The 19,066-nt window shown below is 39.7% G+C and overlaps 1 protein-coding gene across 2 annotated transcripts in view; it reads left to right on the top strand.

Moving 5' to 3' along the window:
• itgb5 (integrin, beta 5) overlaps positions 1–19,066 on the top strand; it is a 36,261-nt gene that overhangs the window by 12,960 nt on the left and 4,235 nt on the right. For both annotated transcript variants that reach the window (XM_077579156.1, XM_077579155.1), the window contains 5 exons: positions 84–218; positions 3,393–3,567; positions 3,911–4,165; positions 15,036–15,258; positions 15,442–15,542. In XM_077579156.1, coding sequence (XP_077435282.1) covers positions 84–218; positions 3,393–3,567; positions 3,911–4,165; positions 15,036–15,258; positions 15,442–15,542 — 889 coding nt within the window. The remainder of the gene's footprint in view (positions 1–83; positions 219–3,392; positions 3,568–3,910; positions 4,166–15,035; positions 15,259–15,441; positions 15,543–19,066) is intronic.

Raw genomic sequence — 19,066 nt, forward strand, 5'->3', positions numbered from 1 at the left:
TCAAACTTTACCCGTATTTACCTCCTTCTCCCCCGCATAAGAATGTAAAACTTAATCATACATATGTTTTTTCGCCCTTACAGAACATCCGCTCCAAAGTCGAGCTGACAGTGTGGGACCAACCCGAGGACCTCAGCTTGTCATTCACCGCCACTTGCCAGGATGGCGAGCCACTAGCCGGCCTCAGGAAGTGCGCTGACTTAAAAATAGGTGACACGGTGAGTCCATGAGCACGCTCTCCTCAATTCGTGATTTTTAAAAAAAAAAAAATTATTCTGCCATGTTGCAAAGTGCCTTGGCAGCCACCATGTGGCAGCTTCTTTGGCTTATACATTGGAAACGTTATTCTTTTTGGTTGGCATTTGACAGGCATGAAAATCCCTCAACTTTCGGCGAAATTCGCCATTTTAGGGGGTTGGGAGGCTGCGTCTCACTGAACTGAATGTAGTGTATTTTTGCTTTGTGAGTGTCATTTTTGTTCAAGGATGCCAGTAATGCGTCTGTAAATAATCCACAATGTTTAAAAAAAGAAAAAAAGTAATGCATGGGCTTGGGCCATTCATGATTGATGTAATCGCTCCTCTCACCAGTTATCCAAGATAACCAGCTCGGGTGAGTGAGCCTCTAGTTAGATGTCTTTGTTTTGTGTCTCCCATGATGTAGCATGCTAATTAATGTGTTTTTTTAAAATTCCTTCCTTGTTGTAGGTCATTGCATTAAAATGTATATTGAGACCTTGATGGTTAGAAAATGCTTGGGAGCGGCTTTGTACAAGTTGGAAGTCTGCCCTCGAAACCTTGTGTCGTTCACTTTTATTGTCTGTGTTTTCCTGAGACCGTGTTGGGATGGCAACGGATAGTGGCTGGGGCCTCAGAGGGGGGATTTGGGTGACATTGTTGCATAATGGCACCAATGAAAGGACGAGGGGCTCCCAAAAGAGTTGGGGTTCACAGCTTTTATGCTGACGAATGAAAAGAGTTTGCAGGCTAGGAGCAAAGTCTTCCTGAGGCAAAGGTGCAGCTCGTGCGTTTCATATGTCCCTTCCCACCGTGGAGTAGGATACTGCATGTCAATGACCTCACACAAAAGTAGGCTGAAGGAGTAAAGAGGCTGTCAAACAAAAAACACTTGGCAGGAAGAGGAATTCTTTCCAGGGCATCAGTAGCTAAGCAAACGTTTTTCTCACAGTTATACTGAAAGCAGCCACACTATTTTTTAATTATTTTTTTTAAATCTGTCAGCATTGTGTGTTGCTTTTATTATTGTAATCGTTTTGACATATTTGCTTACCTGAACATGTCCATGAAACATTTTTCACAGTTTTACTTGGAAGATGCATTTTTAATTTTTTTGGGGCAGGGTTTGACAAGCCCCAAGATATTAATTGATTTAACTTTCCCACTGGTTAAAGCAACTGCACTTCTGTGTGTTGCATTCACTTGTCAGTTGGAATGATGATCAAAGCTGCAGGATGTCTGCTGAGGTACATTGTGATTGTCTGCTCTTTAATGCCGATCCTACAATTCAACCCAGATATTCTTCAGTAATATGCCTTTATGTGTCCTGCAAAATGTCATCATCATCAAACATCTTTGTATTTATATTTTTTGGATGCTAACACAGATCATGATGCCAAAAAGGGACAAATTTGGTTATAACCATAGAAGTATACTATAAAATATAACCTAGCAGTTAGTGCCTAATCATAGTAGGGGAAGTTGATCAATATGGTCCATGCTTTTTTGTTGCATTAGAATGTATGCAATAATGTAAACTTGTGTAGCGCAGTTAAACCTCAAAAGTGGCGGCAGACTTTTTCATTGGCTTTTTTATTTGGTGATGTCACCATAGAAGGCATCAAGTGATGATGTTAAAGAACGCAAAATGGAATTTGAGCTGGAGGAAAGTAGAACACCTCCTTCTTTCCTGGCTGGCTCAGTCGCTGACAATTAATTGAAATGATTAGTAAAGGTTGAACTCTGGCCACAGAAATCAATCATAATATTGAACAGTCCTGTTGCTTTAAGCAACTCCACATTTTTTTCACTTTGTGTAGGTGGAATGTGTAGCAATAATTGTGTAACGATTAGTCTGAGACAATTATGAGTGGAGTTCCTCTGGGAACTCTTTTAAGTACATTCATTCTCTGCAAAGGTTAAACCATACTTTTCCTTACAAACACATTATTTTCCAAATACTTTACTGTCCAAATTAGTCCACAACTCTACTTTCTCAATGACACAGAACACATTTGCCTGTGTCCTCTACTATTTCGATTACTACTACTATTTCCCGCGTGTTTCCCCTCACTTGACTTTTGACAACCCCCTCAGTTGTCCTTATGACTGTCATGAAGCTGGGGGCTTCCGCGCGATACACATTTACACTAAATTTAATTGTGTGCCTTGCTCATTAACTCATTAGGGATACAGAGGCGGCAAGGGGGAAGGAATGTCCGATCGGCGCCATGTGATGTAACCACAGGAAGTGAGGAAAATATTGTGTAGATGCGAGCTTTAACAGCTTCCAGGATGTGACTTTCTACTCCCCATTGCATATAACGCTGTTTTTCGTGTTGGGTGACACTTCTTCCTTCCTCTGAGCAATCAGATCTGCACTTTGTTGATTCACTGGATGAGCCGCGCCCACTGGTATAAGCATTGGGGTCATGTGTAGTTCACTGTGCGTGGCATGGCAGCTGTGTTTGCCTATGAGGAACACATTAACTATCTTACAAATATGGAAACAATAGTTGGAATTTTGTTGTTCCAGTGACTGTCTTTTCACTGGACACCTTAATGAGAACAGCTGCACAGTAAAACAATATCCAATGCAAAAATTCTACCATGCTCCCTTTTTTGGACATTTAGAATATCTTACTGTAATTTAGAATACCTATCTGTTATTGTGGTTGGTGTAGGATTACAGAAGTGGATTTTACACAATTTAAACATGCACTTTCACATACCGTAAGATGGGCAAGAATTTAACTTAAAATTTAATTAAGCTCATTTGTTTATTGACAAATGGCATTCATTTCCAAGTTGAATATATTTTTGTGAAAACTTGAAATAAAAATAATGATGTCATTTTTCCCAAGTATATTTTTGTGTTTCTTTCCAACTTCAAAATGTATCTTGACTTGTGGCTATGAAAATGTGAAGTTGCAGGAATTCTACATTGTCAAGGAAATGCGCCCAAATTACATTTTTGTCACCACCATTCCAAGTCCAGTCATAATGAGCGTTTTTTGTAATATTTTCTTTACCATACCTGACTACATGTAATATTAATATTAAATAAAATATTAGCAAACGACAACAATGAATGATTAGCCCTTTTTTAATTGGACATTTTTTTATGTAATGTTTTGTTCCTGATTGCCACTCCAGGTGTCATTTAACGTGAGTGTGGAGGCGAGAAGTTGTCCTCTTCGCGGCACTGACCACAGTTTCACTATCAAGCCAGTGGGCTTTAAAGACCGCCTGCAGGTCGCCGTCGAGTACCAGTGTGAATGCGACTGCACCCAGGGGGCCCGAATCAACAGCACCATCTGCAGCTCCATTGGTAATTGTCAGTTGGGCCATCCTTTACATTAGGAAGTGTTTGTCCATACATTGTCTTTCTGTTCTGCTCTTTTCTTTTGCTTTTTCAGCCCACTAAAATGTGTATATAATTATATACCTGTTATTCTTTTTCTTTTTAAGACTAGAAGCAGAATTGGATCAATATATAACTAGTACAGTATATAAATTTTTTTGTATTGTGTATAAAAATAACTGATGTAAATACAGTGATATATTACATATTTTTGGCCTCAAACATGCATGCAATCACCAAGTTTAGTTTTGAAAAAAAAAATACATAATGTGCAGTATGCACATATATAAGACCGTGTTTGTCCTGACAGGAATGTACAAGTGTGGGACCTGCCAGTGTGAGCCAGGCTACCTTGGTGCCCACTGCGAGTGCCAGGAGGGCGATGCAAGCAGCATACACCTGAGCGCCTGCCGCGAGGCCGAGGGCAAGCAGGTGTGCAGCGGCCGCGGCGAGTGCAGCTGCAACCAGTGCCTGTGCTACGAATCTGAGTTTGGCAAGATCTACGGCAGCTTCTGCCAGTGCGACGACTTTTCGTGCGCCCGGCACAAAGGCATCCTGTGCTCAGGTAACATCATGATACTGTAGTACAGTTGTACCTAGACTAAAATTTAAATTTGTTGTAGGACCAAGACCATAACTCGATTCACTTGTACATCAAATCAATTCTCCCTTCTTGTTTTGATTGTGCGATTGACTTCATTGCTAGTCTTTTTCATCTGTGTTTGAGATGTCCTGTATTGTTGGCGCACGTCGTGCACAAAGTGAAAAATTCCCCAACTTGTTTTATTGTGTTTTGAATGCCAAGGAGGTGGGTGTATGTATTGTTGGTGTGAAGTACCAGTGTGCATATGTGCCCATGTGTGATGTCACGTCAGTTTGTAATAGCATATTATATAATCTAGTAGTGCTAGCTTATACCTTTGATGAGTTTCATGTGGAAGCCGTTTGTTTGTGTTGGACTACCCAATACAATTGTTTATAAAAAAAATAAGAAAAAAAAGGGTTCATGACTGTTGCCCATTCTAAATACATACTGTTATTGCTTTATGATCCTTTTAATTTTTTGTTATCAATTATCTGAAGTGCTTGCCTGACTGCTAGGCGCCCTCATTGGCTTTGCTGTGTAAATGGTAGGACACTTGTGCTTGATTCAATGAGATAGTTGTTGACTTTGGAAGAGCAATGATGGTTATAGTAAATCTAGAAATTAAGAGATTAAAAACTGATGACACTGATTGCAAACTAGCCCATGAAGTCCTTCTGCTAAAAGTAATTGTGATAATGCTATCAAGTCAAGTCCAAGTCCAAGTTTATTTATACAGCCCTTAATCACAAGAGTCTCAAAGGGCTTCACATGCCCGCAGTTGACAAATATTAACGACTTCCCCTGATCGAACAATAGTGTCACCAAAACCCTTCCCTTGATTTCATGCCACATATTATTTGCCTTCAGTTAGTTGTCAACTGACAACCATTTTGTAATTGCACATTGCTGCCACCTACAAGATGGAAGTGGATCAGTAATGATCTCAGCCTTGACAAAAATTATAAATACTCTAAAATGGATTATAGTGTGGAATCTTCTTCTTCAAGGCCATAGACTCTAACATGGTTGCTCCACAATGTTGCACGGGGACTAAACAATTAATTACTTCCACCCATTCTCCTCTGTTTGCCATTTTGTTGAATTTTTTCATTAACCCGAATGACTTCGGCCACTATTCGCAGAAACATAGCTGGTTATACTGTATTTATTCATATTGTATAAATATCAGCACCATTGTTCAAAAGACTGGGCTGTTTTTTGGAAGGTGGCTGGTTTGTAGGCCACTTATCTTGTTAATTGCTTGGCCAGCGTTAAGCTTTTGAGGGAGGCACGTATCATTGTCTTTGTTCTTGATGGAGGTCCTAACCATCGACCCATAAAGTCCCTTTTCCTCCAATCAGTACAGTTTTTTAAGATAGAATTTTTACCCGGGGTCCCAAAAAATATTCAACCAGTACCACTTGGTGTTTTGGGCAAAATACCATGGCAGTATTGTGAATTACTCAAAATCCATTCCTACTGCACACACCAATTTGTACTAATCCATCAAGTCCCACTTACATACATACTTGCTGGAAAGACAGCTTCAACAAAAGGTTCTCATTGGATTGATCAAATTGTGTTCTCGGAACATTTTGCTTCTGGCGACGAGGCCACTGGTGCGCCCCCAAGCCACAGAGGGTGCTTTGTGACAGTCCCGGCGTGCACAATGCCGTCTCTATTTATGTAAGCCCAACAAGTGTTTGGTGCAATATGTGGAAACCAGGCCCAACACACTGATGCTTGTTGGAGTCATTAAATGGCTGCCCAACGCGAGGCCTTAATGAGATTCTAATTATAGCTAAATGTACACTGTACACACCTTTATCTCCCTCTGACTACTTTCCAGATTTGGTTTAGGGTGCATGTTTGGAAAGCGCTTTAGCGCTCTAATAATAAGGCACTTATGTTGCATATTTGATGATTGCATTGCAACATTGCAGTTTGAAAACAATTTGCTCAGTTTTTCAAATTTCCCCCAAAACAAAATAATGGAAATATAAATAATCTGAACTATTAAATATATAATAGTTCGACATCAGTGGAGTATAGTGCAGGGTTGTTCAAAATTGTCCTCCTGGGCCGCATTGTGAAACGTTCATAAATCCGACCTTGACACGGAGCATAAGGTGGGGACCCAATTTTGCTGCTGAAATAGGAATTCTCTTCATTCACCTGGGTGACATTTTGTTTTGCGTCTTTGTGTATTATAAAAGCCAGGTAAACAAATATGTGCCTTTGTTAATGTTTGAGCTTTGGGTGCTCTTGTATGAGATTTATTAAGCACTGTTTCTTTAAAAGCTTTTTGCCCTTTAGAAGCTGTTTGACATTTGCGCTGTAACAATATTCCTGCACATTCTGCATCTAAGTACGTTTGGCGACCTTTGGCTTTTAAAAGAACTGATTATGGGTTTGTAGATATCCGTGATTGAAGCTTTATAGTACAGAAGAACATTTGAGGGTGCTCCTGCAGGAGTAATCAACCATCAGTTCGACACTGTCTCCTCTTCGGTATCAGTGTTGGATGACATTTTGTGTCTGAATGTTCCCGTAATCTTATCCTCGCTATCTACATGGACGTCTGTCTTTGTGTTTATTTCTGCTTCTATCTGTCTGCACTGTGCCAAGGTCGTTTAATCATTAACTCTTTGACTGCCAAAAACGTTAAATAACGTTTAGTAAAATCCTACGGAGAAGTGCCAAAGACGTTAAAAGATGTTTTTTTTTCAAAACAGAGGTGAAACTAACCATTTTCTATTGTTGATTACTGAAAAACGGAATAAGGTAGAAACAAACTTTTTGTTCTGATGAAAGATGAGAGTCCAATCTTTCATTTGGTAGTATGTGTGTTTCCATAGTCCAAACACATAATTTTCTATGGACCTTGAAAGATCAGTCAAAAATGCTTAAATCGGCTGGCACCCACGGCATCCCTTTTCTGAAAACGTCTGGCAGTCAAAGAGTTAAGTTATTCTATCCACAAGTCCGAAAAAACATAAATATATTACTTGGAACTAACTGCAGCATTCAATACGGTGGAACCCCAGTATTCTTGGCTAGTTTGTCAGCACCAGATGGCCATTAGTGGTAGTGCTCTTGAGTGTTTTAGATCCTATTTGGCTGTGTGCCTTGCTTGACTTTTTGTGTTGAGTCCCACTGTCGTATGGTGTTCCACAGGGTTAAATTCTGGGGCCTCTGCTGTTTTCATTGTCACGCCTGTTGTGCAGTTGGTGATTTTGTAACAGACGTTTACCACGACACATAATGGTATCATTCATTGAGCTTAATTACATCTGCTTAGTGTTGTTGTTTTTCATGGAGCGAAAGAACATGCCATGTCTTACAGGTGAGGTGTTTGTTTTCATTATTATGTTTGTAGGCGTGCAAAACCCATGTTGCTATAGCTCGTGCACTTAAAGTTGTACTTCCTGTTCCACCAGATCCCTTGGACCCACAGCATTGCTGCTGACTTTGCAGCTTTGGCTTTCGTTTGCAAATACAAAAAAAAATTAAAAAATCACAGCTACATGCCCCCTTTTACCTCACAAATACAATGTTGCCCCAAAGCTACATTCTTTTTGTTTTGTAATTGGGTGTTCCATGTACAGTCAGTAAACGGGAACACGTGTTTTTTCCCCCCTCAACTGCTCTGTTTGGGTGATGTGAAAAATTACTTGTTTAAAAATGAACATCACGGGGTGAGTCACATTTTCCATCACTGTAGCATTTAATTTTATATTGAGAATGTTTTTGTCTCATTATTGAAGTACTCAAGGACACAACGCACAATATTAAATACACTAAATGATGTCACTGTCAATATCTAATGTCATGTTAGTGCCATGATAGAGATTCAGAAAGACGATTGCTTCTGTAGGCAGCGTGAAAGGTTTTACAAACACTTTTCTGCCTCAGTTATGCCATCTCATACACTTTCAACACTTTGCCTTGTTGGAGGAATACTGCCAGTACGACTGTCCACCCATTCTGTGCCAGTGCCATTCATACAAATGTGAGAGGAAAAAACGGAAAATGTCATGTTATAGAAGCAATATTTTGGGGCTAAAAATACATTCTAACCTCAATTTATGGCTGCCATACTTACCTACTACCTATACCTATAACGGCTGAAAAATGCCGGGTCAATTTCGGGTTCATGACTCATTCACTCATCTGAATCCAGTCCCGGAGGTAAAACTGGTTCACCGTCTCGTCTCCTCTTTTCTTATTGAGACGTGACTTGACCTTGACAGACAAAATCCTCCGGCATGGCTGATGGAAAAACTGAGTGCCGCACCCTCCTCCCGCCCCGTCGCAACATCTAATAACTTTTTCTCTCTCTCGAAATCTGATCCTTTTAGCCGCATGCATTCCAAAAAAGGCTAATCCCAGAACTGAAATGTTTGTTGAACATGTGCCTAAGGGCAGGTGTGGACATTCCCAACACAGATGATGCATCTGTGGTAGATTCTTGGGTGGTTCTTCAGCCCACAGCCATGGATGATTGTCACTTTTATTCGCAGGGTGCTGACGGATACTTTGCATATGTCAGCGGGGAAAGCGGAGATTGAACAGCCAACCTTCTGGTTACTGAACAACCATCTCTACACCCTGAGCCATGGCCGCATTAACTGCAAACTGCAGGGGTGCTTAAACACTGTTTACTTGGAAATGACGGTGCTCTATTGAGCTGGTGATGATGTTTACTGTAACAGAAAATAGCACACGTGAAACTTCCTGATCCCTGTAATCGCAACTAGAGGTTATCCACCACTAGTTGAAGTTTGGTGAGCTGCTAATTTTGGAAGGTTTCAGTTCTCCTTCACACTGAGGAAATTATTATTTTCTCATAGCCACCAGCGCAGAGCCGTCAGTCATGACATGTCTCAACTCGTGCGGTTTTAAAAGCCGACTGACACTAACTTTAATGACGGTGTTATTATTGCAGCCACATTTTAAACCACATATAATTGAGATGGCACCAGGGATGGATGGGAATAAAATTTGGCCCCCAACAGTCAGCGATTATTATTGGTTGTTCGTAGCTACGGGAAGGGAATGTGCATGGCTAAACTTAAGTGGGTTTTGTGAATTTTGTTATCCTAAGATTTATGCATAATATGCTAAGTAATTTGGTTTAAAAAAACAAAAAAACTCACTAGATTGTATTTATATCATTTGGTACTTTTTCCTATCTTCCATAAACATAACATGGAAGTACATTTTATGTAATGTAAAATGAATGAAAACTTCCCTGGTGACGATATCAAATGTTGAAGTCTCCCTCTTACTACAACTGAAGGAAAATATTCCAACTTTTAGCCCTGAACGGCGATTACTTATCTTTATTTATAATACAGTGATGTGCGTGTGACATTAAGCCAGGGTCTCTCCTATAAGTAGTCAACTATGCCCAACAAACATTTAATCATTTCATAACTATTTTTACACATGTGATAAAAGCCTCTTCAGCAATTTGATGGGTAAGAGATCAGCCCTTCTTCTATTGTTTTTTGTGGTTGCTGACTGTTTCGGTTTTTGTGGTTGCTTACCGTCGCATTGTTGGCCGGTTTCCACCGTCATCTTGATTCACATTTACTGAAGTGTGTGGGAGACCACTAACAGGCTGCATCCTGTCCATTACTATGATACTAGCTGCTTGGGTACACCTTTTATTCTCTTTTAGTCTTCTGCTCAAAGGCAAAATCAGCCATCCTCCCCCGCGACCAAATGGTGCTCGTCGCCCACAGCCGCCTGTGTCATTAAGTGTGGTGGTTTTCACTTCTTGGTGTCGCCGTCTGCGCGCCACGGACCAACTGCGCACCACAGTAGGACAGTCCGATCCAGTTTCCTCTCACGGTAAGACAATCTGTCTGAGGAAGTCCAAGTGTAGACAAACATGACACAAGCCACAAGCACACTGAACCACAATGAGCCGCCACTTTGGAAACTGATCAACAAGCAGTTCTCATTATAAAAGTTTGAGTCATTGGTTGGAATACTCAGACTTTACATCTTGTGTGTTGGTTTATTTACCATTAATTTCTGATCACTGTCCATGTATGGCCTTTTTTTTATGCTAGTTTGCTGTGGTCCAAACCTAAAGGTCCTCCAAAGGTTTCTAGTTTTGAATTTGAACTAAGTCCTTTGAGCGTTGCACACAAGTTGACACACATTTTACACTTTGGCACATTTGCACCTAACAACACGGAAAGCAACCCACTAAAAATATTACTTCGGCTCATTTCCTCTTCATTTAATCTCCAAATATTGACTCAAGCTCTTTTGAAAGGGGTGCTCCAATCCAGCTTGTCTCCGGGCAGAAAAATACGGCGGCGCATTAGCAGAACTGAAGCTGCACTTTATCTTGTGCTGGCACGCTTCACAGGGATCCCATAATTGTACCTTAATCGGGCCAACAAAGTGAGCATGGAGTCTATCCTATGTGGTAAAAGCAGCATGAAGCTTTTCGGGGTGCATTGCAAACTTTTGTGGAAACGTTTCAAAGGGGAAAAATACAACTGTCTGACAGATCTAAGCTGCTTTCATTAGTCTCAAACTATAGTATAGCTTTTACCACATTTTCAATTGTAAATTAAGCACTCAAGTCAAAATGTTACAACAGCTAGTGAAAAAAAATATCATAACAAACCAAGCTGTGACTAAAAGCACTCCTTGATTTTGTTCCAGCAACTTTATGATCCAATTACATCAGACAAGCACGAAATAGTGCGCATGCGTAAAAACACCCCCCTCCTCCCTGCTTTTTACGCAGGGAACGCCTTCTCTGGAAACTTGCGCTGTAGTCTCATGTATTTGTTTACAACAAGTAGTTGTACTACTCCACTATTCATACATAAGCTCCACGACATAGGCTACTTACAAACTTACTGTGTATGTAGGAAAAGTTAGCGTCAATAAACAAACCGTTGCGCTGCATACAACTTCACATGTTTAACAAGCTTCATAAAGTATCGTTCTTACTCAAAAAGTCAACTGAAGTTACCTGTCCAGCAGAAACTTGCCGACCAAAGCATTTGTCTTCAGACCTCTCTGCAACTTTAGCGCGCGCCGTCGCTGAAAAGACTCGCCCAAAATGACTTTTGTTTGACTTCGCTCTTTCAGTCCTTGTCTCCAACGTTCAGCAACCTCAAAAATAGTCTTTCTTTTACGGCTCGGTGGTCCCGTATCCTCCTCTGCCATTGTTGCTTAACTTTGAACACACATGCAAGGCTAGCTACAGCAGGAGGATGCTAAACACGCTGGTAAACAAAGTTACGCGAGAGGCCTACGCAAGCTAAGTACTCGGGGCACATATGCAAAAAGTGTGATTGACAAGCCAGGAGCCAATCAATAATGAAGCACCTTTGTTATTGATTGGCTAGAATCTAACATTCCCCACCACATCCACAGTTCATGAATAATATAGATATACTGTATATATTTTTTTAACCATAAGTACAAAGTCTGTTACAGGTTGAAAAAGCGATTTTTATCTTTCTTATCTATCTTTTTTCTTTCTCCATGAAGTAGAAGATACCTGCTAGACTAGCGGACTTGTTGAGCAGCAAGTTTGTGTCAAAGCAACTGTACTTTTCTTCATTGTTGCCAAAGTTCTGTAAGAAAAGTAAGTAGAACTCTTTGTCCTTATTGCCAAGCAGCACTGTTGCCGAGGTGACTCATGGCAGCCGGTTGCACTCCAACCAAGCTTCATCATGTTATTTAAAAGGGGGGAAAAAATTGAGTACAGCTCCCTGTTGCATGTCCATATGACATTGCACCACTCTGACCACTGCTTTGACGATCAAACTAAATGTTTCTTGTTCCTTTTTTTTGTTTTGTTTTTCATCCACTTCCCTTGTAGGCTTGAGGTAGCAGTTGGAACAGTTCCAATCGCAGACTGTCATTAATGGTCTTCTGATGACGGGCCACACCTAGTGACCCAGTTACTCCCTCAAACCTTTCCATTGGAAGTGCTTATGAAAGGACACTTAATAGGGCATTAGTTTGTTATTATAGAGGGTTTAACTCATTTGCTCCGAAAACGTATAAATATGTTCTATTTTAAATGATTTAAGTGTCCCAAAGACGTATTTACATGTTTTTTATGTTGTTTTTTGCTAGAACATACAGAAGGCTTTGTTGCAGCTTCGCAACTGCAAAGGACGGTTGAAGCAATGGTAGTTATTACACTAACGGACAGCAGGTGGCAGCAGAGCAAAGGAAATAAGCCAGAGCCATGTTGAAAAAAAACTCAATTACTCAGAATTCTAAATAGATTTGTGAATAATGATCAAACTTGGCTATATTCTAATGCTAATTGCTGCAAAACGTAAACAGATAGAAATATTTTTTTCCTGATGAAAGAAGAGACTTTAATGTTTCTCTTGGTTGGTTCCATGTTTTTATAGCAATATAACACAATATTCTGTGGGCTTTGCAAACTCTGTCAAAATCCAGTAAAACAGCCGGGAGTGAAGGAGTTAAGATTGAACTTTTAAATATTTTCCCTTTAGTCTGGAAGTCTAAAGACCAAAGTCACATGACTAAGACATTAACTTTTGAACCATAAGAAGCCATACTGAATTTTCTTTAGAGCGGTAGATGTATCCTCCACTTCTTATCTTGCATTACAAAAGTGGCATAGTTCCATCCAAGGTCATTATAGTTTTGGTATTTTCATTATACTTTCTTGCAAGGCAGTGTGAAAGGGACTTGGTTATTTGGAAGAGCTCAAAGTTATGTTGTTCAGAAATGGATCCGACTTGCAAGTGAAATTGAATTAATGCTAATCAATACTATTTATGAGAATAATTGTTAGCGATCACATCTTGCAAAGTGAAATGAAGTCAAATCTAGGTCTCCAGAGTTTGGATGGCTTTGCTAGTTGGGACTACCACAGCTAAATGCAAGTGCCTGTAGTCTGACTTATTTCTACCTGTCACCTCTGAGAGCATTTCACAAGCGATTGGGATTTTTGGCATGATGTCACAAAGCTATTTTCAGCCTCTCAGATCCGGGTGTGGATTCTGATTTAACTGCTGTATATGTGTTTTGACATTTTTTGTTAAGATCTCACTGAACTTCCACGACAATCACGGACTGTCATGTTTGACCTGTCTGTCCCCCCCATGTTGTCTCAGGACCATCTCATATTGTCCACGGTGCCCTAAAACAGGGCTTCCATGGCCAACATAGTCTAAAAGTAGCTTAAGAATGCAATCTTCTTTTGATACAAATATGCAAATATGCTCCATAGGTGCCTGGCGTCCATGTTTTATCTGTAGAAATCCTTGATAGGAAGTGCGCATTGACCTTTGTTTTTCCACTGTCACCATTGGGTCATTCCATTCCATTTTGGAAAACTTGGTGTACTTGTTGATAGTGATGGCACAACTCAAATTTTACGTCCATGAAAGCAATGGTTTGGGAGCTTGGGCAAATTTTGATGTTCTCTGCAAAACAGGGTATGGCCCTTCCTTTGAACCCTTATATCTCAGGAACGTCACAAAGTGGGTCTTGTTGGAAAGAGGATTCAACAAGGATTTCAAATTTGAGAGAGAATCCAAACCCCTGCTTTGATTGACCTAATTTTTTTAGACTTAGTGCTGTGCCATCAATAACCATAAGTACACAAAGTTTTGTTAAAAAACAAATCTGCTTGGGTGATTTGGAATGGAATGAGGTAGAGATGACAATGCAACCCCTTTCAGACTTCTCCTGCCAGCCCCCATTGTGTTACCACTAGTCAAGTTTTTTTTAAGCGAATTTACTGAAAACGTGCAAAACGGACATGCGACTTATGCCCGTTTCCATCTGTTCATGCAACTAGTGTCTGGTGCTCTGTAAAAAAACAGTGACATTAATCTGGTTTCCATCCACCCATTTTTAGTCGAATTTTCAAGAAATGCGAAAATAAAACTGAATGAAAACACTAGAAATTCGAAAAAGGGCCCAAATTTGCACACCAAAAAAATGTTACGCTTGGAGGGGGTGGATTTTGAAGTGTATCGAAAAAAAGAAAATGCGAAATTGGGCTCTGGAAACAAGTTTTACGAATAACCAGATACAGGACCACATACACGTCGCACATTTTAACCGGATATTAAGTCACAAGTACGTTTGCAGTCACAAAGCAATGTCGGACGATAAAGGGTTTGTTTGGGGGGGATGCCGAAACAGAAATTGCCCCAAATATTAATGCTATTTTAGATGGAAAACAGCAAAGAAACGCTATGATTTATCAAGAATTACAAAAGCAAACTCATACGACGTCGATGCATGGCGCAGTCGCTAACTGTTTTTCTTCTTCTTCTTTTAAATTACTGGTGGATCACATCTCTATGGTGTATACCGCCACCTGCAGCGGCGGTGTCACCTCTCAATATAAAAGAAGAACAGATGGAAACGGGCATAAGTCGCATGTCCGTTTTGCGCATTTTCAGTAAATTCACTTAGAAATTTCGAATCAATTGGATGGAAACCTGAGATGTCACCTGATTGCCGGAAGCATAGTTGATGTGCGAAAGCACAAACAATTGTGGCAACATAATGCTGCTCTGGCAAAATTCAGTTTTGTAGGATCTCCGTGTGAAAGAGTCTTGTGTTGTCAAGTTGAATCTTCTACTTGGGATTCCAACCCTAAGCTTCTTTCACGTTGCTCCAAAGGTTACTGTGGGTCAGTTGTTCAGCATCGTTAGGATCCCATGCTTGCAAGTAGGCAAAGGTCACTGGCCTTTCCAGGCGTGCTAGATTCAAGGATTTATGTTTCTTTGACATCTTTGCCTAACAAGTTCCACTCAGAACTAACTAATTAACTTCCTCTTTGACTCTTCATTGACTTTGCTAGGTCATGGCGAGTGCCACTGTGGCGAGTGCAAGTGCCACGCCGGCTACATCGGCGACAACTGCAACTGCTCCACAGAGACGGCGTCGTGCATCGCCGACAACGGGCAGATGTGCAACGGGCGCGGCAACTGCGTTTGCGGACGCTGCCAATGCAAGCAGCCCGGCGCCTTCGGGGACACGTGCGAAAAGTGTCCCACCTGCCCGGACGCCTGCGACACCAAAAGGTACGAAACTGGACAGATACTCACATCTTAAATTAATGTCGTCGTACTGTAATCTGCCTCCAGTTCACAACTGCTATGTTGAAGCAGTTTGACAGCGGCCCTAAACCACAGCAGAAATAACAAACCTAACTTTTGAAGAGTGGGCATTTTTCTTTTCCATAAAACGGCTTCCTCCTCCCGCAGAGAATGCATCGAGTGCCGGCTTTTCAACTCGGGGAAGCTCTCAGACAACCAGACTTGCCAGCGTCTGTGCAAGGATGAAATCATCACAGTGGAGACTCTCAGTATGTAAACACTGTCCATGAGCGTGTGCGCACATACACACACACACACACACACACACACACACACACACACACACACACACACACACACACACATAACAGCTGTATTCACATGCATGTGCGCCAGCATTCTTTGACTTCAGACCTTGTGGACTGGCATTATTTTAGTTTGGAGGGCCGCTTGAAATATCAGTGGGTGACACATTATGTTTCTTAGATTAAAAACACTTCAAAGTCCGCGTTCACTAAGAACAATCATAATTTACATGTTCATATGTTTAAAGAACAACATGGACTCAGCTGTGTGTGACGTCATGGAAGAGTTGAAGTCAAGGTCTTCTAAAATGGGATCCAGCTGCATTGCTACACAGTCTTTTTTAATTCACAGACTCCTCCCATGTATAAGCACGGAATAATAGCATATTTCCTCAAACAGTGGCATCCACTCAAAATAAATGTTGTGGTCCTCTTATATTGAAGCATTCAGTGTTGTTTGACAATATTAGGGTTAGCCGATATTTGGCATTTTGACAAGTATCGGCGTCTGCCTTTTTACAAATCTGAAGGCCGATAAAGCTTGTATCTCACTGAGGGGTGAATGCTTACGAACGTAGCAAATTTGGGATTTTCATCGGGATTTGTAAGATGTTTACAGACAGTTTTTACTTGTCGCAAAGACATTTCGAACTTAGTCAGACAGTTTTTCACTGCAATTTTTTTTTAAACCTTGTACGATCCCTGACGAAAACCCCAAATTAGCTGCATTTGCATGCAGTGAGATACAGGTAACTTTTAATTTATAGATTTCCACTTCATAAAAGATAATGATGACATTGGGAACTCCCTACACTTTTTATTTTGAAATATATGTATTAAAAATTTATTTTAATTATGTTGACATTTTGGAAAACTTTTATTTACACTAGAAAACTTTAGAGAACTATTTATTGCTTACTTAGTTTATAATTTAGCTTAAAAACATGCTGATGACCTTGGAAGCTCCCTGCAAGTTTTGTTATAATTCTTAAACAAAGTTGTCTATTCTTTTTATGTTTTTTTTTTAAAAAGTTTTGTTGTTGTTGTTTTAACTCATAGGTGTAAAACTCCGATCCTGGAGGGCCGCAGTCCTGCAGGTTTTGGATGTTTCCGTTCTCCAACACAGCTGATATATGATCAGTTTATCAGAAAGCTCTGCATAAGCCTGATAACGATCCTGCTGATTGGAATCAGCTTGTGTTGGAAAGAGGGAAACCTTGACACCTAAGTTTTTAACTCATTCATTCGCAGCCATTTTCACTGAAGCAACCCCCTTCGCTCCAGGCTGTTTTACTGGATTTTGACTGATTTTGCAAGGCCCACAGAATATTGTTTTCTATTTTTTCTATCTAAAAAACATGGAACCTACCAAAAGAGAGAGAAGAGTCTGTTCTTTCATCAGGAAAAAAAGTATATTGGTATCTGACTATCTATTTCCATTTTGCAGCAATTATCATTAGAATATAGCTAAGTTTCATCATTAGTCACAAACTTGCTGAAAACACTGAGGAAAAAAGCTTGTTGCAACATGGCCCTGGTTGATTTCTTATACTTTGCTGCCATCTGCTGGCAGTTTTTGTAATAACTACCATTGCTTCAAGCATTCTCTTCACTTCAGAGGCTGCATCAAAGCCCTCTGTATGCTCTAGCATTAAAAAAAAAACAAAGTCTTTGGGAGCATGGTAATATTTAAAATATAACGTATATGTATGTTTTTAGGAGCAAATTAATTAATTTTGATGATAATATTTCCTCTTTTACTGCAAATGAATATCGGCTTAAAATATCGGTTATCGGCCTCCTTCACTACTAATATTCGGCATTGGTATCGGCCCTGGAAAAAACATATCTGTCTCTCAAATAGGGAGGCACGTGTGACCTCACGGAACAGGATTTTTTCTTTGTTTTTTTGTTATTTTGCACATCTACTACAGTAGGTGGCAGTGGCGCTCTCATTGTCAGTGTGCAAGGAATATTTGCCCCCATGCAGAAAATTTTATAAAATAAAAACATTTATAGTCAAAGCGCAGGGGAAGTTAACCCAAAAATGCAGTAATAATATACAATAATATGTTGTACGTGTCCCCACTAGTCTAAATGCAGTATTCTGATTAATATTGTGTTTGTGTAATATGAGTTAAGCAGCGAAATCCACCGTTTTTTCTCCATTAGGGGGCGGCCATTTTGCCACTTGCTGTCGACTGAAAATGTCATCACAGTAACAAACAATCACGGCTCGAGCAAAGAATATAGAACATATTGTTACATACTGTAATTATATTTTCTATAGAGCCACATTTACTGTGTGTAGTGCACCCTTACAGAAGTCTTTGTTTAAATAAATGCCTGGTATTCTCTGCAGTTGAGTAAATAAACCCCCAGCAATTGGCACAGTTCAGTTTTGAGCAGGCGACAGATGTGTGTGTGTCGCTGTTGAAACTATTTTAGGAGCGCGGCGTGTTGGCCCAATTCTGACGTGATTCATAGCATTCCTCGCTTGACGGATCAGCCCTAATGGACGCCATATGTACATTCCACATACAACCAGAGGAGGGAGGGCTTTGCGGTCAGGTCCCCTCCTCTTCCACACGCATACACGTCAGTGAACATTGAGTCAAAACACATCCACAACGTGAGACCATATGATTTCTCTCCATGCTGGATTGTTGATGTGTGATGCATGTTGTCTTCTATTCAGAAATAATAATTACTTTATAATGGCAGTCTAATCAGATCCAGAATAAAACTATTTAAAAATAGCTGCATTTATAAAAGAAAATAAAGAATGAGCGCAGACTTTTCCCCCAGATGTTTATGTATTATAATTGAGTGCTATTGTTATGTTGAGATGGTTGTTAATCAATAAACAAATGCTTGAATTTTGTGTATAATGTAACAATTAAATTACCACAGTTTTTTTCCTTCACAAAATAAAAAAAAGAAATGTAAATGTTTATTCTTTAGGGTCAAAATGAACAGGTAAAAATTACTAAATGTGGGCAGCGGTGTTATAATGGGGGGGTTAGGGTTAGTTTTTATTTCCTTTAGATTTTTTTTTAATTATTCAATGAGTTTTAATTCGTTTTTAGAGCAAGTTAGTTATTAGTAGTTTGTATTTTTTTAATTCTTCATTTTAGTTTCATTTTTATTAATTTTAAGTATTAATTTTACTTTTTGAAAATATAGATATACAGAGTATTAGCAAAGTACAAGATGATAGAAAACAGGCCACAAACTATTGTGTAATAAAGTAAATTATAATTCTGAAACCACTGCACTTCCTTCTTCTGTAGCTAAAAAAATGTACAGCAAAAACGAAATCAATCAAATTACACAAAAACAAGCATTTGTACTATAATTATAGTCTTATGAAAATACGATTTAGTTAAGTTTCACATAGTTTTCTTTTTTTAACCATTTTAGTTTTTATTTTTATTTTGCTACCAAAAATGTTATTTCAATTTGAGTTTGACTTATTTTGTTAGTTT

Source organism: Vanacampus margaritifer, chromosome 11 (assembly GCF_051991255.1).
Source record: "Vanacampus margaritifer isolate UIUO_Vmar chromosome 11, RoL_Vmar_1.0, whole genome shotgun sequence".
NCBI lineage: Eukaryota > Metazoa > Chordata > Actinopteri > Syngnathiformes > Syngnathidae > Vanacampus > Vanacampus margaritifer.